Source organism: Aspergillus brunneoviolaceus (genome assembly GCF_003184695.1).
Source record: "Aspergillus brunneoviolaceus CBS 621.78 unplaced genomic scaffold BO95scaffold_17, whole genome shotgun sequence".
NCBI classification, from domain to species: Eukaryota; Fungi; Ascomycota; class Eurotiomycetes; order Eurotiales; family Aspergillaceae; genus Aspergillus; species Aspergillus brunneoviolaceus.
Genome location: NW_020290747.1, coordinates 402479 through 424452, shown reverse-complemented (window position 1 = coordinate 424452; position 21974 = coordinate 402479). Strand labels below are relative to the sequence as shown.

The following is a 21974-nucleotide window of genomic DNA, read 5'->3' as shown; positions in this document are numbered from 1 at the left end:
CAGGCCAACTCCGCGCCTTACAAAGCAGCCATCACTCCCAAGACACCCGCTACGCCGGCGATGCCGTAGCCCAACACTGCAGCGGGAGTAGCCTGGACACCCGCGCCCTCGGAGCTGGAGCTCGAGGCCGTGCTGCTGCTGCTGCTGCTGCTGCGGCTATTGCCAGTCGACGTACCAGTGGTGGAGGTGGTACCGGTCGTAGTGGCGGTCGCCGTGGTCACCGTCGCGGTGTTCCCGCCGGAGACAGTCGAGGTGGCCGTGGCCTCGCCGTTGGTGCCGGTGAGGGTGGTCAGGTCGTCCCAGCGGGAGGAGGCCTTGGAGGCGACATCGGAAGCCCGGGACCGCGCGTCGGAGGCGACCGACTGCCCGTAGGACTCGGCGCTGGAGGCCACCGATTCACCCCAGGAGCGGGCGTCGGAGGCGGCGGCCGCACCGCCCGTCTCGGCCGCGCTAGCGATCGAGGTCGCCGCCGAGACGATGTTGGTCGCCGCGTTCTCCGCCCCCGAGGCCACCGTCTGCGCGATGCCCTCGGCACCCGACACGATGCTGCCGACGATGTCGCCCTGGGGGGCGGCGAGGGCGGAGCCGCTGAGGAAGGCGGTGGTCAGGAGGAGGGTTTGGAGTTGCATGTTGACGGTTTCTTGTGATTCTGTGGATGGTTGGTAGGATTGAAGGCGAGAGTTGTATAGTATAGTAGAGGTGGTGGGTGGAAAGTGGTTAGGCGAGATAAGGATAAGGATAAGGATAAGGAACGCTGAGAATAACTGTGATTGAACCCGGGGTATATGGGTATATGGGGTATCTATGTGAATGTCCAGGAATAAAAGTAGATTACAGAAGATCAGCGCTAGGTAACGACGAAAGACGAACAATTTATAACAATCGGCAGATGCGGCAAACGATGGGTACACAAAACCCCCATGGACCTGAAATTTGGGGATCGTCAGTCCCCTGGAGGGTCCGGTCCCAGTTTCGTCCCAGTTCCAACAGTTGCCCGACCCCTTCCGATCGGTCAGATTTCCAGAAATAAGAATAGCATCCATTCACCGATGGCATTGCCGTCCCAAGCCACCGTGGCTGTCGGCTTTTGCGCATCCACTTGCTCGCGCGGATTTGACGGAACAGCGAATGGTGGTTTGGGGGCAGTCCGGCGAATCCTGTAGATCGAGGGACATGCGATTGCGGCTCAGCGACCCACTACGTATGCCTTCCGGTGGCTGAGCGAGGCACCGAGTTCTGGAAATATCGATGCCTAGTTACTAAGCATGCATAAAAGCAAACACAGCACAGGAACTTGGCCACTGCACTGCAACTGGCGACTGGTGCAGTGGACGAACCAGGGGCCCTCCCCCAACAATTTACTTGAGTAACCCAACTAAAGCCCGAATGGATCAACTGCGAATTACCAGTTAGGCGATGCAGTACTATTCTTCACTTCTCGATGGGTCTTCTGAAATAGGTGTGTTCTCAACAGTTTCCTTAGTAGCGATATACAACTACAGGCCGCGGCACCTGTAAACTCGATCGCAGATCGACATCGGAAATTAGCCATGCCTGACGTGCTCGGCTCCTGGTCTATGGCAGATAGGGTCAAGGCCCATGCGAGCCTACTGCAAGTGTCGGATCCCACTTTAATTGAGAATCACAGCGGAACCTTGGCAGTCAGAATATCATTATTATACTTGAATAAGACAATCCCTCAACATTCTCCATAGCGCCAGTTGGCATAGCGGTCGGCTTATTTCACCAAACACTGCCCCGGGATGAGGTCGAAGCAGACAGTTGTCTGTCTCAGCTGCTTGGCCGATATCGCGACCCGTCTCTGATCCTCAGAAAAGTGCTGAGCCTGAATGGGAAACAAGCAAACACTGCCCAGTGAGATTTGCATGTGTTGCCGGTTGTCGTGTGCTCGCAGATGTTGCTTGATTGTCCCTAGAAACACTTCGTGGGACGAGCTCACCGCCGAGTTTGATAATTGATGGGCGGGACTGGCAGGTCACCTGAGATCAATCCTGACCTTTTCTTCCCTCCCTGCCCCGGGCCTCTCCCATCACACCTTCCGTTTGCACGGCCGCTACACATCGTCATTTGCCACTCACTCACTCACTCACTCACTCACTCACTTGCTTGCTTGAGATTCATTCCTTCGACATCATTGTTGAATTGCCCGTAGTGGTGTATCACCTACACCCTCATAATAAGTATTTTACTCTCGCACATCAATCGTGCCATCTTCGCCTACTCTTCCCTTCTCTCACTTCTTTCTTGATCACATGTGATTGTGGTCCTAAGTGGAACCCCATCGAGACCGTCCGCCGACCGTATTTTCGAGCCAGCTGCTGAACGGCACCTTTATCGCTCCACCCCCCACTTGGTCACCCTCTTTTCCTCTTTTCGATTCTGGTCAAATTCAACAGTTTTCCCGCCATTGTGCCAATTCCGCTTGGAATTCTTCCTGTACGAACTTCCGGGACTCTTTGACACTTTTTACCCCGTTGTTGGCCCGCCAGAGCTCCAGTGTCCCCTGCGGGTCTACATGACTTATAGTATGGATTACCCCCCCCCCAAAAAAGCTCCTCAGTTCTTCGTCCCCGACTGACAACACCTCCAGCACACAGACGCGCGGCCTGACCAGCATTAACCTCTGGGGTTGAACTTATCGTTGCGCAGACGGTTTCTGCTTCTCCCAATCTGGATCTTGTATCCTGAACATGCCCTCTTTTACCGGCCAGACCTCTGAGTCTGGTCTCGACTATGATGGTAGGTCTGAGCACAATTCCGCTCCATGCCCTGTCCTTTCTCCGGTTTGTGCCTCTCCTGTAGCTGTAGGTTCCTGGAAGCTTTGTTTCTGGACCAGATCTATGTATAGCCCACTGCGACTTTTACCGTGCTTTCGACCGTCTTAAGCTCAACGTCCCTTGGCACATTCGTTGTTTTCGTTGTGCTGTCACTTGATGTTGCTGGATTCTGACCAATTGTCAAGGGCCCCAACCGATCATGGGAACCGGTCTAAATGTGGCTTTCCAAAGACGTCGTCAGACGACCGGCCACTCGGACTCTGCGACTTCGTCGGAAACAAATATTCCTAAGCACCACCGGGCCCCGGTGCCCAAGAAAGCAACAGCTCGACCGCCAATCCATCCACCGACCTCTCTCAGTAGCCAGAGTTCCAGCAATTTGACTGAATCTGCCATACGCGACGAAAAGGACCCCAGTATGAAGTACAGCGAGGAAGATTCGCAGAATAGTCTTTACAGCCAGGTGTATGAATGGCTTCAACATGAGAGATCTAAGCGCGGTTCTCATCGCTCACTAGGTTCTGGCGTTCCGGATGACGCAGCAAGTGCTGGCCAAGTTGCAGGCAGCAATAGCACCGACATGTCAGTAGAGGAGAGGTCGTCTTCCAGCACACAGATTCCTATGGCTCTCGACAAGCTCGAGAAAATCTTGCTTCAGTACGCTGCTTCGCGACAGGACAACGGTGCTGTGCGGCGACTTCGACGCCATCGATCTAGAGGACTACGAAGAGGATCGGCTTCCGAGTCGGACTTTTCGGATCTCGACGTCGCGGCTCCTAGTGTGGATGCGGTGCTGGACAACTCTAAGACCCTAGCCTACAGCGGAGGCGGCGCAGACGATGACGACAGCGAACAAGGTGCCAGTGTCCGTTGCGCCAAAGACAGAGAAGCCTGGATGGCTTTCAAGACTGAGATACTCCGCATCGCGCACACCTTGCAGTTCAAGGGATGGCGAAAGCTACCCATGGATCTCGCCGCCGACATTGAGGTCATTCGACTCAGCGGTGCTCTGACAAATGCGGTGTATGTGGTGAATCCGCCACAACACATTCCGGTCCCGAAGGCCGAGGATGGTTCTTATTCTTTGGTTGCGAGAAAGCCTCCTCCGTAAGTGCCTCCTTTCCCAAGTCAGATGAAAGTCATAAGAGGTGATCTAATCCCCTGCAGGAAGCTTCTGTTGCGCATCTATGGCCCGCAGGTGGATCACTTGATTGATCGAGAAAATGAGTTACAGATTCTTCGGCGCCTAGGCCGTAAGAACATCGGCCCCAAAGTGCTAGGTACCTTTCAGAATGGACGTTTTGAGGAGTATTTCGAAGCCCGTCCTTTGACACCCTGCGAGCTTCGGGATCCTCTCACTATGAAGCAGATTGCCAAACGGATGAGAGAACTTCATGACGGGGTTGAATTGCTCCCAGAAGAGAGGGAAGGAGGGCCGATGGTATTCAAGAACTGGGACAAATGGGTCGACCGTTGCGAGCAGGTCATCAACTGGCTGGACAAGGAGATACAATCTGAGCACAGCGCAAGCAAGTCGATCTCAGAGCCATGGCGTCGGCGAGGCTTTGTTTGCGGTGTTCCCTGGCCGGTATTCAGAAGGGCAGTCGACAATTATCGCAAGTGGCTCATCTCCAGTTGCGGTGGAAGTAATGCCCTGAAACAGCAACTGGTCTTTGCGCACAACGATGTAAGTCTGCTGCTTCCACCTTTTATGGATAAAATGCTGACTGGGTGTCGAGACACAATATGGCAATCTGCTGAGAATGGAGCCAAGTCAAGAGTCGCCCCTGCTTCGTCCTGAGAACAAGCATAAGCAGCTCGTTGTGATCGATTTCGAATATGCTTCGGCGAACACGCCCGGTTTTGAATTCGCGAACCACTTCGTGAGTACTTCCTAGAGCTTTCTGCCAATTCATCACTAACCCACATTGACAGTCTGAATGGTGCTACAACTATCACGACGCGGAAAGACCTTGGGCGTGCAATAATACGGAATACCCAACTCCGGCACAGCAACGTCAGTTCATCAGTGCTTACCTCAGCCATCGGCCGGGATTGCGCGAGCAGGCCTCGCCGTCCATCACGCCACTGATGCGGGCAGGTACTTCCAATTCGACTTCTCTTGCGCCGCTGAGTCTCGATGCCGGTCCAGATTTGGATGTGATGGCTAGTGTGGATATCGAGAGATCTCATGCGGACGGTATAGAAGCCAAGATTCAGGCCCTAATGACGCAGACAAAGCTCTGGCGCGTGATCACGTCCGCTCAGTGGGTGGCTTGGGGAATTGTCCAAGCGAAGGTTCCAGGCATGGAAGAAGGTATCAATGCGGACGCCATAGCATCCAATGGTCAAGGTGATACCGCGAATGGCAACCGCGCGCACGTAGAGACGACTACTAATGTGCCTACCTCGACTCCCCCGGTGGACGCGGATGTCGATGAGTCTGACGAATTCGACTACCTCGCATATGCGCAAGACCGCGCCATGTTCTTCTGGTCTGACCTCTTGTCGATGGGATTTGTACAAGAGGATGAATTGCCGGCGCCAATGGTCGAACAAATCAAGTCACGGATCACCAAGTACTAGGTGGCCTCTGATGACCACACACGATAAGGACGGAAACTGGTCGGACATGAATGACGAAGCGGTCTTCTCTTCTGCCATATGTTTGTCTTGGTACTGTACATACATACATCATACCTACATAGCCAGGAGTATCATCACATCACTGATTCTAAATTGAGTTCATCATCCAAAGGAGCCACAGGCAACCTTCTGCTAGCCATAGTACAGAGAGAGGGCGGGGAAATCACTTCCGCATCAACTTCCTCTGGGTCTCCTTCTTGGCCCCCTCGACCCACTCGTCGAATTTGCCCTCTTGCTCCTTCATGCCGGCCACCCCCTTCATGACCTCCCCGATGAAGCCGACGAAATTCGACTTGCGCAGGGTATTCTCCCACGCCCAGGCCCTCCGCTTGCGCTCCTCGGTCTCCAGCGCCTCGGCGTCGCCGAACTCGCGGGCCTGGACGCGCAGATCCCGGCACACGGCCATGAGGTTGAACCGCGTCTCGCCCTCGGGGTACCGGGCGATGCGCTGCTGGATCACCTCGATGACCTTCTCGGGAAAGCCCTCGGGGGTACAGTCCCCGTGGACGATGGGATGCGGCTGCAGGCCGTCCAGCTCATACAGCCGGCCGGCGACGGGCGTGTACGCGATGAAGTGATAGACGTCCCCGCCCTCCTCATCCTGCTGGGCGCGCTGGGTCTCGTCGACGAAGGGCGAGGACCGCGCGAAGGCGTTGTGCGCGGTGCGGATCGGCTCGCTGTTCGACAGCGCCTCGCCCAGGAGATCCGGGGGGAAGCCTGTGGTGAAATCCTTGAAGGCGCGGAGTTCCGGTCCGATGTCGATTTTTGGTAGTTGGGAGGAGGGTGAGGGGGGGGCGGTGTCGTGGTTGAGGATCACGGAGAGGATGGCTTGCGTGCCGCAGGCGTTTTGGATGGTTTGGTTCGCAAAGAAGAGCGTCGGTGGCGGGTTGGCGTCGTGGGTTCCTGCCGGGGGTTGCTGTTGTGTTGTTGTTGTTGTACTTGTGGATGTGGACGGGGGGTGGTCGCGGATCCATTTGAAGAGGAAGATTACGCCGTAGACGGGGCTGCGTGGTGGTGGTTTGGTTGGTTAGTGAGATGGATGGTTGGCAGTGGGTGAAGGGGAGTACCTTAATGAGCGGATCGTGTCGGCATCTAGGGAGATCAGTTCTTCGAATTGCACGTCTTTGACGCCGAGGTTCTCGATCAGAGAGGTGAAGACGCCCTATTTGCATTTGCGGTGCGGGCGGTTAGATTGTAGTTTGCGGCTTCGCGGTGAAGGATGATTGCTTTACCTCGTCGGATTCAATGGTGCTCCAGCCTCCGCCTTCGGACATGATGATGATTCTCCTTTGTCTTTGGGTGTTCTGTTGAGAAAGGTCTCTGTTGGGTTGTAGTTCGTATGATTCGGGCAAGCTTGGCTTGGATTGGATTGTGACGCCAATTCATTCATCATCGGAAGCTGTTGTTTGCTTGGGGTGCAAACAGAAACCGGGGCCCTGCGATCTACTTACCGGATTAGGATTAGTGCTGGTGCGTGGATCGCTTCGTCAAGCTTTGGGCTGGATATACTACGCAAATAGTCTATCCGAGCTTCGGTTTCTCGATCGAATTTCTCTTGTGTATAAGCTTCTCTTTGCTATCTACTGCTTCTACTAGGCCCCGGGTCTCTGACTACTTCGCTGAAGCTATCTCGAAGCTGAACGTCTAAAGCAGACCATTGCCTGGAAGCTCAGGTCTCGTCTCGCCAGTCCAATCACTCTGACATGCGTATTTCACAGAAGTATGGTGCATTAGCAGAGCGGGAAATTCTTGCGCTTCTCCAGAAATTGAGCATGGCTTGCTCAACTCACAGCCTCTGGCCCAAAAGTACCGAGAACCGTATCAAATACCCGCTCCAAGAGGGAAGCCCCTTGCGCCCTTTTACCCATGTTTCTGAAACCTCACGGACACCACGGACACCACGGACATCGTTCGGCCAAAGCGCTATGATCTGCGCGAATTTGATGAGGAAAACATAGCCCGCCGAAACCTCTTGACACGGAGTAGAAAGCAACAGCGCAACATCAACATGAAACTGATGTCGTCACGGACGCTGAAGCAGCGGCAGACGAAGAATGCCTTGGACAGCAAGTTCTCCTGGCCTTGAGACGTGCCTGCAGGGGCCAGTGCGCGCGGAACGGAAAGGGCTGCAGATCTTCATGAAAGTCTCCGATCCTAAGTCTATACATTATTACGAGTAACATCTGGCTTGTCTGTTTCTTGACTCGCCCGTCCCCGTAGGGGGTGGCAAACCTCCCGCGGCTCAGCCAGATTCCCAGCCCCCCTGTCTGCCCTGGGAACGTTTGGCATGTTGGACGGGCACGAATAGTTTTGCTTCCTCCTTCACTGGCTGGACAGGGGCTCCTTTTGCCAAAGTATCCAGTGAGAGAACCTTGAAACCCTGGATCAGAGGACTTGGTCTAAAACATTCGGGGGCGGAATCCAAGGCGCAGTGGTTAGTATTCTCGTGATGCGAGACATTGCGGCCGAAAGAAGGAGCCAATACCATGGCCGATAGGGCAGAACTATGATGCAAGAGGGAGGCAAAAATAAGTTTCGAGATTGGGGGGTGGATGCCTGTCTAAATACTTGCTGCTCAAGGCAGCTAGGGTGATCGACCGTTGGGGCGGCCGTTGATGCACCATCTGTGCTTCAAAGCCGTGGCTCAGGCTACCGACAAGACTGTACCTGGCGATCAGAGATTTAGCTTCGGTACGATGCATTTGTTATTGGTTGCTTACTTTCCTGGTTGAGACTCTATATTACATATACGCACGACTGACGCCCGGGTCCGGCCTTTGTCATGGCTATGAGCGAGCTATAGCAACATTGGAGATTAGTTAGAAGCCTTGAACTGACATTTCAATATCTTGACAGGTAAGCCCAGAGAGTCTCAGCAAGATCGAGACGAAGCGGGCTCATCGGACAGCAAACTCGGTCGAGCAGGTGGCACGGAATGCCGATGGCTCTTTTGTTGTCAAGCCTACGCGGACCTGCATTCCGTTGCAACAGGACATCCACCATTCCTCCAGGGACCCAGTCGGAGACCTGGAATAAGCTTGTCAGGCATGCCACTTGCTATTCATATTATTTATAGGAACTGGTTCCCTTTATCTCTTGCTGTTGAGACGTCTGTGCCTTCTCCTTCGTGCGCAGCCCAGGGTATCTCTTGAAAACGCTACACGAGCAGACGAGCCGTTGTCTACCTCAGTGAACATCGGCGCAATTGTGGCATATCTGTCTGACTGTGGATACAAGCAGTGTAAGTGTTATAACCCCGAACCTTCACAAGGTTGAAGACCCTTGACATGAAGAACCCACGACTAACCAAGTCGATTACCCCAGCTTAGTCGGCTCCCTTTCGTGTCAGAGACAACCACGCGTTCCCATATACCTCAAGATGAAGAGTGTTGCCCTTCTCTGCGGCCTTCTGGCCTCGTCGGTGTCGGCCCACATCCAGATGTCCAACCCGTACCCCATCCGCAGTCCCCTCAACCCCAACGGCGGTGACAACAAGGACTACTCGTACACCAATCCTCTGTCCAGTGACGGCCACGACTTCCCGTGCAAGGGATACGCGAATGACCCGTTCTCGTCGGTGGCCAACTACTCCCCGGGTGGTTCATACAGCCTGGAACTGCAGGGCAGTGCCACGCACGAGGGAGGGTCCTGCCAAATCTCCCTGTCCTACGACCAGGGCAAGTCGTTCAAGGTGATCCACTCGATGATCGGCGGATGCCCCCTCACCTCCAAGTACCAGTTCTCGATCCCCTCGGACGCTCCCGGCGGGCAGGCGCTCCTGGCGTGGTCGTGGTTCAACAAGGTCGGCAACCGCGAGATGTACATGAACTGCGCCCAGGTCACCATCGGTGGCTCCAAGAAGCGGGACGTCGCGCAGCAGGAGGTCGCTGGGGCCGTTGCCAGCTACAGCAGCGCCCCGCCCATGTTCATCGCCAACATCAACGGACCGGGCGGCTGCACGACCACGGAAGGCCAGGATGTCAACTTCCCCATGCCCGGCTCGTCTGTGGAGGGTAGCGGCTCCGGCACCGGTTACACCTGCACCGGCTCGGCGGATTTCCTGGGCGGCTCCCACGGCTCCAACTCCGCCGCCTCGTCCCCTGCGTCTTCCTCTTCCTCCTCCCACAACGCATTGACGTCCTCGGCGGCGGGGTATGCATCGCCATCCTCTTCCTCTTCCTCTTCCTCTTCCTCTTCTTCCCACTCGTCGGCCTCTAAGGTGGCATCCGCCTTTGGTTCCAACACCGAGCACACCGTGCTCCTCCCCACTGCCCCTGCTGCCCCTGCCCCCGCAGAGGCCGAGTCCGACCGCGCTGCCCCTGGCGGTAGTGGTGGCGGTAGCGGTAGCTCCTCCCATGGAAACGTGCACGGTGCCGCTCACGGTGCCGCCCACAGTAACACCCACGGCGGCGCTTGCGTGGACAACACCATCATCTGTGACGAGGACGGCAAGAGCTGGGCCCTGTGTGCCCACGGCCGTCCGGTGCACATGGGATCCGTCGCTGCGGGCACATACTGCAAGCACGGTGCCATGCACGCCGCTTGAGGGACTGCCCGGTTCTCGGTTCGTGTGCCCTTGTACCCTTTCCACAGCCAGCGCCTTCTCTTTCCTGCCATACCTAAGTGTTGACGGAGAGTCCAAATGGCGCTCCGCTCTAATGTATCTTCCATAATGATGTATTGTAATGCTCGGTCTACTACATGTCAGCTAAAAGATTTTTGTTTGGATTATCTTGGAATTGAATTGTAATTTTGTGAATAAAGCAGCTTTTCACCGGTAGTGGTACAGCAAGTGGGTGTCGAGAGGTTGTGTTGTTTCGGAGTCTCGTCTAAGTGCTCTTTGTTGACGCTACCACGCCAGTTTTCAAAGCACTAAGTTTCTTCAGAGAAGAGTTTGTAGCTGAATGGAAGAAAAGTTCGAATCATAAACTCTATGTCATTTTTGTACTTCACGAAGATCATATTTAACCGAGGGTCTTGCCCAACTCCTCCGCCCGTGCCGTAGCGGACTGCACGGCCTTGTCGACGATCTCCTTGAAGTTCAGCGCCTCGAAGGTCTGCAGGGCCGCGTGCGTCGTGCCGTTGGGGCTGGTGACGTTCTTGCGCAGCTGCGCGGGCTCCTCATCCGACTCCACCAGCATCTTGCCGGCACCCAGGCACGTCTGCGCCGCCAGACGGGTCGCCTGCTCCTTGGACAGTCCCAGAGCCGTCGCGCTTGCCACCAGATGCTCGACCATGGCGAAGAAATAGGCCGGGCCGGATCCTGAATTTCGACTCTGTTCAGCAGGGAGCCCTTCGGGAGGAATTTTGGAAGGGGTGGGGAAAACCATACCAGACAACCCGGTGACAACGTCCAATAGCTCCTCGCGATCCACCCACTCCGTCGCCTTGCTCACACTGCCCAGAAGCTCGTTGATGACCTCCTTCTCCTGCGCCGTGACGTCCTCACTGGCAACCAGCCCCGAGGCGCCCTCGTTCACCAAGGCGGGGGTGTTGGGCATGACGCGCACGATGTGCGCGGAGCGGCCGTCGCTCGTCTGGACCCACTCGCGCAGGCTCTTCATCGTGATGCCGGCGGCGATGCTGACGACGATGGGGAGCGCGGAGCGCTGGGCCCACGAGGCGGCCAGCTCCTGGCACACGGTCTTGGTGATCTGCGGCTTGACGGCGATGATTACGATGTCGGCGTCCCCGCCGGCGGCGACGTTGTCAGTCGTGGTGCGCACGCCAATGGCGTCCATCTTGGAGCGGTTGACCTCCCACGGTTCGGCGACGATGATCTTCTGCTTCTCGATGTTCTGCGCGACCAGGCCCTTGATGATCGCCGAGGCCATGTTGCCGCCGCCAATGAAGGCGATGGTGCTTTCTTTGAGGGAGGGCATCGTGGTTGGTTTGGTTGTCGGGGTTGGAGGTATGATTGGGGTATCTGTGAAACTTCGGAGGGAAGAGAGGAATAAAGGGATTGAGATGTAGGGTAGTAGTGGTGATGGTGAGGGGGTGGTGAAGTTGTTACTCACCGGCGACGAGACCGGGCCGGCGGGCGGCGTGTGAGTTTGGTGGGGGGAGAAGCTTCGGTTGCTGCGGGGAATGGTCTAACCTCTTTCGGAATTAACCTTGGGTGTCACTTTCATAGTTGCCCGAACGCATGTGATTGCCAGGAACGGTTTGATTCTCCAACTGAATGTTTGACTTGACTTAAGTTGGTACAACCACATCTCTCCGTTCTGGTAACAGTCATTACAGTTTCAGTGTTCTGTTGAGTAGTCCAAGATGAGATGCTCCGGTAAAATGATCCAAAGAAGGCTGTCCAACTGATATACTGGTAGCTTGGCAATCTTTTTTGTCGGTTTTTGACTTCTTCACGGATGCAAGTGTGCTGTCTACAGCCAGCTGTTGGAAGACCCACTTCATGCGATGTTCTCGAACCTGTCGGGTGACCCATCGATCATAGCTCAGATGACAATCTGGTGACAGAGTAAAGTGCTTCCTCCATAGGCTACACCCACGAGGTGTGCTCTGTGTCACTTGCAAAAGCAGGATGGGCCCTTACAGTCCGCGGTGGAGATCCCTATTGGATCTTTTCTGTGGGACTCTCGAGTCAGGGACAGTTGGCCAGTATCTAGGATGCCTGCGTAGTGAGTTCTAAGAAGTAGCACCACATCGCGGAAAGACGGCTCGACACTCGAGTCGAGCAACCCAATGCTGAGAAGGTGTAACTCTCACTATGGGGGATTACACTTATTAGCCGCAAGGCTCAGATCTGGGTCTCGAGGGATTATATAAAGCCCACATGATTCCGTTGTTGGAGACCAGACTCAGACTGCTCTGAAGCTACCTTTCAAGACCGATACTCACAAGCCCTCACCATGTCGGAGTCTTCTGATCTTATGTCACTCCAGGTGCGCATCTGGGTGGCGGAGAAGGATGTTGCGAAATACTTCGAAGCCCTCGGGGCCGTCTTTTACAAGATTGCCCGCGAGCCCGAATGCACGCTCTTCGAAGTGTATCAGTCGCAGGAAAACAAGGGAGAAATTTTGGTGCTCAAGAATTGGTGATCTCGTCCTAACTATCTATCATGCTTATTGTCAGCCGTTGCTAATTGATGGTACTCTAGGAACGCATCAAAGGAATGGGTGGTGAATGTACGGCTTCTGTTTCCTTCCAAAGATAGCTCTCTTCGGCTTGGATCTCTTCTGCTGATATGGGAGCAGGTGGCGATGAAAAGACCGTACCTCGATGAGTACCATGATATCGTCGAACCATTGTTTATCAAGCCCAAAGAGTTGATAATCGCAGATCGTAAGGCTGGGAAATTCAGTGTGGTAAAGACCAATAACGGCCAGATCTGGCCGGCGGATGGACATGAATAGTTGGTCGGGATGAGTCCGTGGCTTCTAGTAATAGGATCTCATAACAAACCAAGTGTTTAGTTCAAATCAAGGAAACCACATCATGTGACAAATACTGGATTGCCTCGAAGTAGTAGAAAAAAATTGAATTGTATCAACATGCTCTGATCACCTGACGCCCCATGCCCGTCGCGTCGAGTACCCGATTAAGAAGCAGCCACCAATTTCCCACCCATCCACATCTCTACATTTCCTCACTTCACTCAGAAGAAAAGGAGAAGCTCTAGCGAGTTTCTCAGCACTAGATACACCAGCAATCTGGGCCCAGCACTTGTCTTCCTCTACAAACTGCTTTCTTGTTCGCCTCTGAAGCCGATTCTACTTTGTATACTCTCTTCAACCTATAACTTACCCTCCGCGACACATCTCCAACATGGCCTCAGTCATGGAAAATGAAGATTCGACCCATACATCTCATGATAATGATAAAGCATCAGATTTATCTCACAGCAGCCCACCATCGCCACTCAGTATTGGCGTCGATTCACTGCACGTCTCCAAGCATCTACCGACCGCTGACGAAGGAGTTACAACCCCGGCCACTCAAAAAAGTGTAAAACCCTCAGGCTCTTTGCACAATAGCTCTGGAGTTTCTCCTGGTGATGGAATCTGTCCAACAACATCGCAGTTCAATCTGTGCTATCGATCCAAGCTTGCTCAGTGGAAACATGCGGCCACTGCGCATATTCGGGGCTCTGACTCGTTAGATTTCTACATACAATCCTTCTTAGACCTGCTCAAGGAAGTTCCTCCATTTTTTCATTCTCCTCCAGAAGAGGTGGTGAGAAATGTGGGAGACTGTCTTATCGAATCAGAGATATGCATCGACTCGACGGAGGATCCCTCCTGCGATCAACCTCGTATGTCACTCAAGTATCGTCACTTCGTCGCAAAGCCACGGCCTATCACATGCTGTACTGCTACGGAGATGCCAACAGAAGTTACGATTCCCGCTACTGCCAGCCCTCTTCGTGCCGGGTACTTCACGAGCATCGCCCTAGCTTGGTCTTATATCCTTTCTGTCCGCTGGGTGGAGATTCTACAGCAAGCTGGGTTGGAGTGCCACATGTTTCATGCAAAAGGCTTGCAGCTTGAAAAGTCTTTCTGGGACATTGTTCTGCAGGGTCATTGGGAAGCTCGATGCAGTGACCCCGAAGATGAGGAAGAACAACTCTACTCTCCGTGGATGCTGAGATTGTCTGACATCACTTACCCCCAGTATGTCTATTGCCGGAGCTGTTCTTCATATCTGCCCGCTAACTTGCTTGTCAGAGATGAATGGGAGCCGGTCGCTTCAGATTCGGCCCTTGCTTTTGGTGCCCTTGTCGAATTTTGCAAATTCGAAAGCCTCGAAGGAGAGTTACTCATTGGTCTTACTTCGATCCTGAATCTAGAACCATGGACGATATCTCGACCCAAGTTTCCTCCTCCTGTGAGGATCCCAGCCATGTCTTTGAGCCCTGGCCCAGTTTGCAAGAACACGATTTACGAAAAGCTGTTCCGATCAATCGATCAATGCATGTTTCTCAGCACAACAGGAGAGGCTATCGACTCACTGAGTTGCAGTGTGTTCTTTGACCCTAGCGTGCCCTGCAATCTCTTAGGGGCCGGTTCTTTAGGCATAATTGAAGCTCTTTCGCCAACCGATACGATGAGCAAGCGGCAGCTGCACACAGAGCACAAGCCATGTGATGACTTACGCCCTTTTATTGACAAGATTGACAAACAGCAGCTCCTCAACGCGATCATGTATGTGAAACCATATCTGGGTCTTTTTTGGGCAGCAGCAATCTACACCAACCAGGTGATGCCCCTGCTGAGGTGGTCGCTGAGCGGGATACCGATTCTTTGTCTGCCTGCCGCGTACTGGACAAATACATACCAATCGTTCCTTCAGATGAACTACCGTTCAGCCTCCTCCAAGGAGCTTTTGAGCACTCGGGTGGATGAATTTCAGACCTCGCACTTCTGTTTGTCCAACACTAGTTCACTGCCATGGCCATGGTCCCCAGCACCGCCGTTTGGCTCAACTCCAGTCACAAATCTAAGCCTCGAAGCGAGGGAGCATCTGCCACACATGCATAGACCTCGCTCTTGGCAGATATACTGGATACTAGAGTCTGAGCAAAGAATCCCTGCGAGCAGCAAGCATGACTTCGAAAGTTCGGAGGTTCATACTATGAACTACTTTGGTTGTGCAGGAAATTCTGACGAGTAAGCCCATGACAACGATCAACTTTTAGTATGTGCTGACAATCCAGGCTGCCTCATCCTCTAAGAAGTTTGGCTGAAGGACAATCGGGCAATGGAACACGAAGACTCTTCTGTTGGCAAAGACATCATGAGGGTGCCATATGGCTTGACGATGGGGCGGGTGACGTTGATGCTATCCGTTGTATGCAGATACATCCTTGGATCAAAGACCCCTGGAACAACAACGACTTCCCGGTTTCTGAGCCCGAGCACAAGGAGCTTGATCTAGAGAAAATCTTGAAATGGAGAGATGCGGTAGAGCACGATGGCTGCTAGAAGCTTGATTCATGACAATGTGAAATGGCCTTGCTCAGTATGTATGAAATGAAATACATCAATATCGCCGCAATATGCGGGTATGTCTCAGCAATGCATTTGAGTTGCCTTGTAGAAGTCCAGAGAACTAGATCAACGAGTCCAATTACCTTCAGCATCTTGGCCCCCCGCAGTCCCAGTCGCGGCGTAGTCCTCATTCTGCTTCTCTGGGACATCAACCTGGTCGCCGCTGAAATCGAGATTCTCCCTGCATGCCGGGTGGTCCTTGCATCCAAAGCACACCCTGTATGGTAGAGCCTTAGAACCCTTCGAAGCCTTGGAGCCCTTAGGACGCTCTCTCAAGCAGTTACTGGCAGTGCATTCCTTCCATCTGTTCAGGCAGCCAGTGGCAGGGCAGGGCGCAGTGTAGTGTTCGTTGTTTGCGTGAAGGCACACTTTGCAAAACCCTTCCATTCCCGAGCGAGCCGACATTCTGTCCGGATAAAGCTTGGCTAGTGATAGAGGGCAAATCGTGAGTTTATCCTCCTCTTAGTCCCGCAATCATGAACCGGCTTACCTGCCAGACAAAACAAGGATAGTACTCTACTCTAAGGAGAGAGGCCCGCGCGCTACGCTCCAGGCGAGATTAGCGTATTAGACTATCTGGTCAGGTCAGCATCACTACCGGGAAAAGGTATGTTTTTGGGAGGCTTGACTGAGGAGGTTCTTACCGGACCGGCCGACGATCTGTAGACAGAAGCGGGATAGAAGGAGTGAAGCCTTTCTTTTTCTTGGGCGTAACCAGTCGCCCGGACATTGTTCTGTCGATGTTGGAGAAGGGGAGGTGGAGGTGGAGGAGCAGCAGAAGGGCTCTCCATGAGGTGTAGAAACACCCATCTCTTGGTGTGTTACTGTTACTCTGGCGAAAGCGCAATTCACCTACTAGGTGACGGCTGCTGCTGCTGTCGTTCCTTCACTGCTCTCATTCTGCGGGCGGGCCAATTCAATCTGTGTTACTCCCACCCTTCACCTCCGGCAAGTACATCTCCTTGGAGCCAGGGCTCTAGCTCTAGGCCTTGTAGACTAGGCATCTCTGCGACCAAGCCCTCTAACCAAGATAACTCGTCGACCCTCGGGCTGAATGGCTCGGTCACGGTCTCCCCTGCCTCGGGAGCCAGATTCAGCACATCGGCCAACACCCTCGTGTCCTCCGAACGACGCTGCTGGTACAGCGACACCAGCAAGCGCGCGGTGCTGTACGCCTCGCGCATGGTGGCGGTATCGTACGTGGTCGCCACCAGCGTCACCGTCTGCATCGCGGCGGGCAGCATCGCCAGCGACGCGCGCGTGTCCATCTCCAGCAGGACATAGAGGATCTGCATCGGCACGTTGGCGACCTGGTGCCAGGGGCTGCCGTCCGTGACCATGGTGCGCGCGTACGACAGGGCCTGGCCGAAGAGGACGAGGACCTGGTCCGTGACCTGCGGGGTGATGGAGAGGTTCAGAATGCGGAGCCGGCGCAGGATGCAGAGGACGAGGTTGGTCTGGGCCATCACAGATGGGGGTTGGGTGTGCGTGCCCTGCAGGACTTTGGTGAGGGTCGGTTCGAGGTCGCTGTCTGTTTGCGAGTTCTCCGGGTCGAGGCATGCGGAGGCCGGGAGGAGGTTGAGCACCTCGGGTGTGTAGTCGCCTGGGTTCGTGGGCGAGGCCGGCAGCGGCAGTCCCGTGCGGAAGGCGACGCGGGATAGGCCGAGGTCGAAGGAGGTCCAGATGTTGAGGTGGTGCGCGACGCCCACGAGGCGACGGCTGATCTCCCGGTCGTGGGGCGGCGTCGTGGCCGGAGCGCGCAACGGGACGGTGTCGTGCGAAGTTGCAGAAGAAGAAGAAGAAGGTTCCAGGTGCAGACCGGCCGCCTCGATGAGGTGCATCAGCGTCGAACTGGCGATCCAGGTGGCGTGCGGCGCCGCCGTCATGCGCATGTAGACCACGCGGAGCGCCCAGCCCGTCACCAGCTCGAGGGACGGGGGGCCGGACCCGTCGTGGCCGTCCAGGATCGACCGGGCGGCTTCGACGAGGTGCAGCTCCGTAATGGTCATGCTCCGGTAGGAGAAGAGCGAGCCCAGCGCCGCGACTCCGGCGAGGATGCTGTCATAGATGGAACCGCTGGACAGCGGGGTCTGCCATCGGGTCTCGAGGCGGTTGTTGAAGACGCGCCGGTCGATGAAGCCGTAGCACGGATCGATCTTGGTGAAGTAGACCTCGGCCAGCTGCTTCATATCGGCCACCGAGATGACATCGACAATGGGTCGGGCGGAGATCGCCCCCGTTCCGGAGGGTAACTGCCGTGCGCCGATGTTCCATCCGAACAGGGCCAGTTTCGGCGCCTGGGCGGGATCAACCTTGAGGCCCATCTTGCGTACAAACGCGGCGGCGGAATTCGCTTCGAGACTGCGGGCTATGCCTTGATGGTGATGGGATTGAGTGACGGCTTCATCGGGCGAGCGGAGGGACTCTCCTCCCACTGCTGCGGCGGCGGCGGGAGAGGATGGCTTCGCTGCCGTCGCAGCGGAAGACGGCTGCGATAGACGACGTTTCCGGGGCGTTTGATCTGTATAGTGGCAGTTATAGCCCCAGTCAGTGCAGGTTGCGCAGGGGGTCGCTCCATTGCATTTCCTTTTTCTCTGCCGACATGGCTCGCAAGCGACCCGGGCACGTTTGCGCTTGAGCTGATCCCCGGACTCCGACATGGCGAGCGGCAGGAGCGGGATTGAAGTGGTTCCGCGAGAGGCATCGATGGAAGAAGCGCGGATCTTGCGGGCTTGCGGGCTTGCGGGCTTGCGGCCCGCCCGCGGCTCCTTTCCCCGTCCATCGAGATGCACCAATGCATCAAGCTATTATCTATTCTGTTCTGTATTAGAGATCTGGCAAGAGTAAGATGGCTTCTACCGTCATATTCGTCCTCGAACGTGCAATCTTGAAGATCCGGTCTTCTTGTGTCTGAATCCTGAATTCATTCAGTTGTCAATGCTTGGGTTCTATCCGTCTATCTATATAACCCGTGACTACTCAGGCACCGTAGCTTTTTTCCGTTGCTACTACAATATTAGATCGAGTTATCTACTACTTCCTCACTTTCATCCAATTGCTTGCTCCTACTCCAATTAGTATGTACTACCCAGCACCATATATGACAGTGTTATATCAGCACAGTTGTATTGTCTGAGAACTAAACGCAAGAGGCAGCGTCCTCAAGGCCTTGCTGCGAAGGTTCGAGGTTAGCATAACCCACGCCAAACATCACCACGCTCTCATCTGGTAAATTCGGATCAGACGCAATTTTCTTTCTGCTAAAACAAGAGCCGAGTGCTTGCTACAGTAAGACAAACTATGAGTAAACAGTGTTTCCCAATGGAAACGCAAACAGTGTCTTATGACATGCCGGTTCGATCGCGGCAGCAGCCACAGCTAAAACCAATTGAATCGTCTATGGCAAGGTTCGTCCCAGCATCAACATTGAGAGACGAATGAGGTCGCTGGTGGTAGTACCAGAGTCGCTCTTGCTTGATCCCAGTTAGCGTGCGGCATAGAATCTTGAATTATGAACAAGCTCAGGTTATTATGATTAGGTAGTATTCTCCCGGCATCTTACCCCATGCGCGCGACCCATACTGATCTGTGGGCGGAATCTATAGTTTCTCCATATTATGCGGAGTAAGCCTCCTGCGCCAACGTCAAACCTGATATACTCAGTATACTGTACATTTTCATACCTCTATGTGCAGCATTCATGTCTGAATACGAGCCATTGCACTGCCAGGAAAACTCACTCATAACTCTCTCCATCGCCCCTACCCCAAAAGCAAAGAAACAGGTTCGCATGGATTCCAATGTTGTTGGAAGCTTTTTCTCGGTAGCCGATCAATGAAGTCAAAATGGCGTTATGCAAGATGCGGGGTACTTCAACTAGTTCCTTGTACTCCGCGGGCTCCCCTACTGCGAGCAGATTACGGAGAGGGAGCAGAAATAGCCCCATAGCCTAATGTACCTCCATCGTCATCGATCGGAGATTTCGAGAACTTAACCAAAGATGACTGACTGCATTGAGATGGAGTTATTGACGATATTCCTACATGTATTGAACGGTTTTTGTCCCTGCCGCCGGTGAATTTGCAAACAGTTCTCTCATGTAATGTGATACGCCCTAGGGTTCTGTCTCTTCGAGGACGGAACTTTGCACACGAGATCTACACTACGAATACAACATCATGCCATGGCGGGGGTTTTTGTTGATCACTGCGAGAATGAGACATACTTCCGAGTTGGCCTGGTTCTGTCATGGAATACTTAGTACAGTACGGGCGATTGGTATCGGGTGAGGAGCATGGAGTGGGACTGGAAGACAAAGATGAGAGAGAGGATGCATCATACGCGCCTACAGATTTGGCGATGGAGACAGAACAGAGAAGATTAATGATGTACGGCTGATGCATGTCTGCATTTGCATTTGTGGCCTCCGTGGGGTGCAGTGGAGAGAGAGAGAGGCTGACCGAGGGATAGATCCATCCCCCCGTCTGGACACATCCAACCCACCAGGGGCATGCAACGTCGGTGGCGGGAACCGACTCGGCGTCCCTCTCTTGCTTTTGCATATGGATCTGTTTGACGATGCAGATGAAACTGGAGATAGAGAGAGCAATAGTACTCCGTAGTCCGTACAGTTCATGCATACATGCATGTATGCATAAGCATGCTACAAGTTGCACAAATGTGCATAGGATTACGAGTGCGTCCCCCATATGTCAATCCCACTGCCGCCCCCCAGGCAACGACCTCCCGCCAGGGATGGATAATGAATGGGGCGAAGGACGAACTATGAATGTATGAGTAAGTTTGGAATGTCTTCAAGCCGCGGGGCGCCGCGTTGCCAATCATGATCTCGCTGCATTAGTGGCTGCACAGCCAGCTGCCGGATAGCCACCACAAGGTTGAATGAATCCCTTGCTGAATTCTGATACATCAGTTCCTGGCGGGACTCTCGCCTCGGACATCATCAATCACCACCCATTGCAGAGTCATCAGTGGCGAGGGAGGGCTGTCCCAGCGCTCTGGTGTTTAGCGTCGCCTCAATTCCGTCCGATTGGGCATTTTGGCAACCTTCTAGACGGCTCACTCGAGTTCCCACTCTCTCTAACATGATTTGCGAATGGCTCTAAACGGCGACGCTAGGAACGATTTTCTCTTGAGCTGAGTGGAGTCCCATCTCAGCTGGTGATTCGTTAGCATATTGTGCTTGGTGCATAAAGTCGTAAATACTAGAGCGGAATAGGGCAAGACTGGCGCCAAAAATCGACGCTAATCGCACTATGCACTAGTGTAAGGCTTTTTCTTTCTCTCCCTTTTTTTTTTTTTTTTTTTTTTACTTACTCTTTCCTTCTGTGTGTCCTCTTTTTTTTCCAATCCACTGTTTTGGTGCCTCTACTGAGTACTCTCAATGTGCCGCCATTTGTGTCTTGCCGTTTTCTCGTGCTCTGGCATTGCCTCCGGTCATAAGGCTTTCATGTCCGTCCACTTAGTCATAGAATAGAGAAGTCGATTTCGGAGCTGCGCTGGTATGTTCCATGGATGCAGTTAGAGCTATGATGCATCTACCCGAACACGGGTGCACTCAGCATCGAGTAGTGAACCTGTAGCAGTTGAATGATTTCCACACAACGACAGTATTAACCATCATTAGATAGGATGATTTGTAAAGGGTGAAGTGAGTCGAGTCTAGCTTCGGGCACTTCCCCAAAAAATGGTCCGATATGAGATCAAGTGCGATGATGATGTCGGTGAGGAAAGCAGACCTCGGAGGCGTGGCAAAGGAACTTTGGTGCTAGCCGAGTCGGACACTATCTACCTTTATGTTAGACCTTCTATTCATTTGTATTCAGGGCGTTGTTTGTTTATGGCTCTGTTATACTATGTAACAATCATCAGCAGCCCATTTGTTTCTGCTTTTCGATTTCGTACAGGACAGCTCTCTCACAGCCGACAGGATGCCTGAGAATTTAAACGTAGGAACCCGATTCGCCCTGCTGGAGTGCCTGGAGACCATCCTAGTGAAGTCCATGCCTGCAGAACCTCAGTTGATCAGAGTCTCTACAACCAATCATAGTGGGAGGGATCCATTCTGGTCGTCATAGACACATGGTGGGGCCCACCGTAGGTACTTTTTTTTTTTTGCCCCTTCCGCGGAAGATGGGAATTTCAGCCAGTCGGCCGCGTTTAGTTCGGGTCCTGCAGGCTTGCTTCATTATGAATCTTACGGGTTGGCGGCTTTCCGGGTTCTTGTTTCTTTTCTAGTCTAGTCGGGTCTGGTCTGGTCCGGGTCTTGGGGTCGTGGTCTTGGACCTGCTGCTGGGCGCGCGCGCGCGCGAGAGACCTTTCGTTGTCCGGACACACAGACACACGGACACACACACACAGCGACACACGGACTCCCTCCTTCGCAGGTTGAATACTCATACATTAAGAACAGTAAAGGAAGCGGTGTAGGATCGCTGTGACTCTAAAATAGATAGTCTGTCTCTATTCCTGCTGACTTTCCCCAGTGCGTCTCGAGGTGGAGGTG

The 21974-nt window shown here is 53.9% G+C and overlaps 10 protein-coding genes across 10 annotated transcripts; 4 read left to right on the top strand and 6 right to left on the bottom strand.

Annotated features, from left to right (window-relative positions):
* Nucleotides 1-17: 17 nt before the first annotated feature.
* On the bottom strand, nt 18-629 carry BO95DRAFT_429831 (putative GPI anchored protein; the record flags this gene model as incomplete). The annotated part of the gene is made up of 1 exon (XM_025584911.1): nt 18-629. The coding sequence occupies one exon, from the start codon at nt 627-629 to the stop codon at nt 18-20; it is 612 nt and encodes a 203-aa protein (XP_025444646.1).
* Nucleotides 630-2711: 2082 nt separating this feature from the next.
* BO95DRAFT_357864 (putative choline kinase) lies at nt 2712-5384 on the top strand (the record flags this gene model as incomplete). Its single annotated transcript, XM_025582377.1, has 5 exons — nt 2712-2760; nt 2984-3905; nt 3966-4485; nt 4538-4681; nt 4734-5384. 5 exons carry the CDS (start codon nt 2712-2714, stop codon nt 5382-5384), a joined length of 2286 nt encoding a protein of 761 aa, XP_025444645.1.
* A 223-nt stretch (nt 5385-5607) lies between these two features.
* Nucleotides 5608-6718, bottom strand: BO95DRAFT_384808 (putative 26S proteasome-associated ubiquitin C-terminal hydrolase; the record flags this gene model as incomplete). The annotated part of the gene is made up of 3 exons (XM_025583460.1): nt 5608-6448; nt 6512-6606; nt 6677-6718. The coding sequence occupies 3 exons, from the start codon at nt 6716-6718 to the stop codon at nt 5608-5610; spliced, it is 978 nt and encodes a 325-aa protein (XP_025444644.1).
* A 1852-nt stretch (nt 6719-8570) lies between these two features.
* On the top strand, nt 8571-9990 carry BO95DRAFT_409218 (uncharacterized protein; the record flags this gene model as incomplete). The annotated part of the gene is made up of 2 exons (XM_025584133.1): nt 8571-9679; nt 9740-9990. Exons 1-2 carry the CDS (start codon nt 8824-8826, stop codon nt 9988-9990), a joined length of 1107 nt encoding a protein of 368 aa, XP_025444643.1. The 5' UTR covers nt 8571-8823.
* Nucleotides 9991-10408: 418 nt separating this feature from the next.
* BO95DRAFT_357661 (pyrroline-5-carboxylate reductase family protein) lies at nt 10409-11326 on the bottom strand (the record flags this gene model as incomplete). The annotated part of the gene is made up of 2 exons (XM_025582364.1): nt 10409-10707; nt 10777-11326. 2 exons carry the CDS (start codon nt 11324-11326, stop codon nt 10409-10411), a joined length of 849 nt encoding a protein of 282 aa, XP_025444642.1.
* A 1005-nt stretch (nt 11327-12331) lies between these two features.
* BO95DRAFT_512694 (putative quinol monooxygenase) lies at nt 12332-12814 on the top strand (the record flags this gene model as incomplete). Its single annotated transcript, XM_025591538.1, has 3 exons — nt 12332-12495; nt 12559-12586; nt 12656-12814. The coding sequence occupies 3 exons, from the start codon at nt 12332-12334 to the stop codon at nt 12812-12814; spliced, it is 351 nt and encodes a 116-aa protein (XP_025444641.1).
* Nucleotides 12815-13226: 412 nt separating this feature from the next.
* BO95DRAFT_480502 (uncharacterized protein) lies at nt 13227-15433 on the top strand (the record flags this gene model as incomplete). The annotated part of the gene is made up of 3 exons (XM_025590141.1): nt 13227-14071; nt 14126-15067; nt 15115-15433. 3 exons carry the CDS (start codon nt 13227-13229, stop codon nt 15380-15382), a joined length of 2055 nt encoding a protein of 684 aa, XP_025444640.1. The 3' UTR covers nt 15383-15433.
* BO95DRAFT_68598 (uncharacterized protein) lies at nt 15293-16147 on the bottom strand. Its single transcript, XM_025592138.1, has 2 exons — nt 16093-16147; nt 15293-16024 (listed from the first exon to the last, which is right to left on the bottom strand). The coding sequence occupies exon 2, from the start codon at nt 15851-15853 to the stop codon at nt 15515-15517; it is 339 nt and encodes a 112-aa protein (XP_025444639.1). The 5' UTR covers nt 15854-16024; nt 16093-16147; the 3' UTR covers nt 15293-15514.
* Nucleotides 16091-18108, bottom strand: BO95DRAFT_491340 (uncharacterized protein; the record flags this gene model as incomplete). The annotated part of the gene is made up of 1 exon (XM_025590639.1): nt 16091-18108. One exon carries the CDS (start codon nt 18106-18108, stop codon nt 16375-16377), a length of 1734 nt encoding a protein of 577 aa, XP_025444638.1. The 3' UTR covers nt 16091-16374.
* A 678-nt stretch (nt 18109-18786) lies between these two features.
* On the bottom strand, nt 18787-19304 carry BO95DRAFT_68585 (uncharacterized protein). Its single transcript, XM_025592137.1, has 3 exons — nt 19132-19304; nt 19011-19081; nt 18787-18917 (listed from the first exon to the last, which is right to left on the bottom strand). The coding sequence occupies exons 1-3, from the start codon at nt 19238-19240 to the stop codon at nt 18846-18848; spliced, it is 252 nt and encodes an 83-aa protein (XP_025444637.1). The 5' UTR covers nt 19241-19304; the 3' UTR covers nt 18787-18845.
* Nucleotides 19305-21974: the final 2670 nt, after the last annotated feature.

Bases quoted from the DNA above. Each gene is read 5' to 3' on its own strand.
- BO95DRAFT_68598 (XM_025592138.1), bottom strand. From the start codon at position 15,853: ATGTCGGCTCGCTCGGGAATGGAAGGGTTTTGCAAAGTGTGCCTTCAC.
- BO95DRAFT_68585 (XM_025592137.1), bottom strand. From the start codon at position 19,240: ATGCGAACCTGTTTCTTTGCTTTTGGGGTAGGGGCGATGGAGAGAGTT. The intron at 19,082-19,131 runs GTATGAAAATGT...ACGTTGGCGCAG, and splicing joins CATGAATGCTGCACATAGAG to GAGGCTTACTCCGCATAATA. The intron at 18,918-19,010 runs GTAAGATGCCGG...GGATCAAGCAAG, and splicing joins GTATGGGTCGCGCGCATGGG to AGCGACTCTGGTACTACCAC.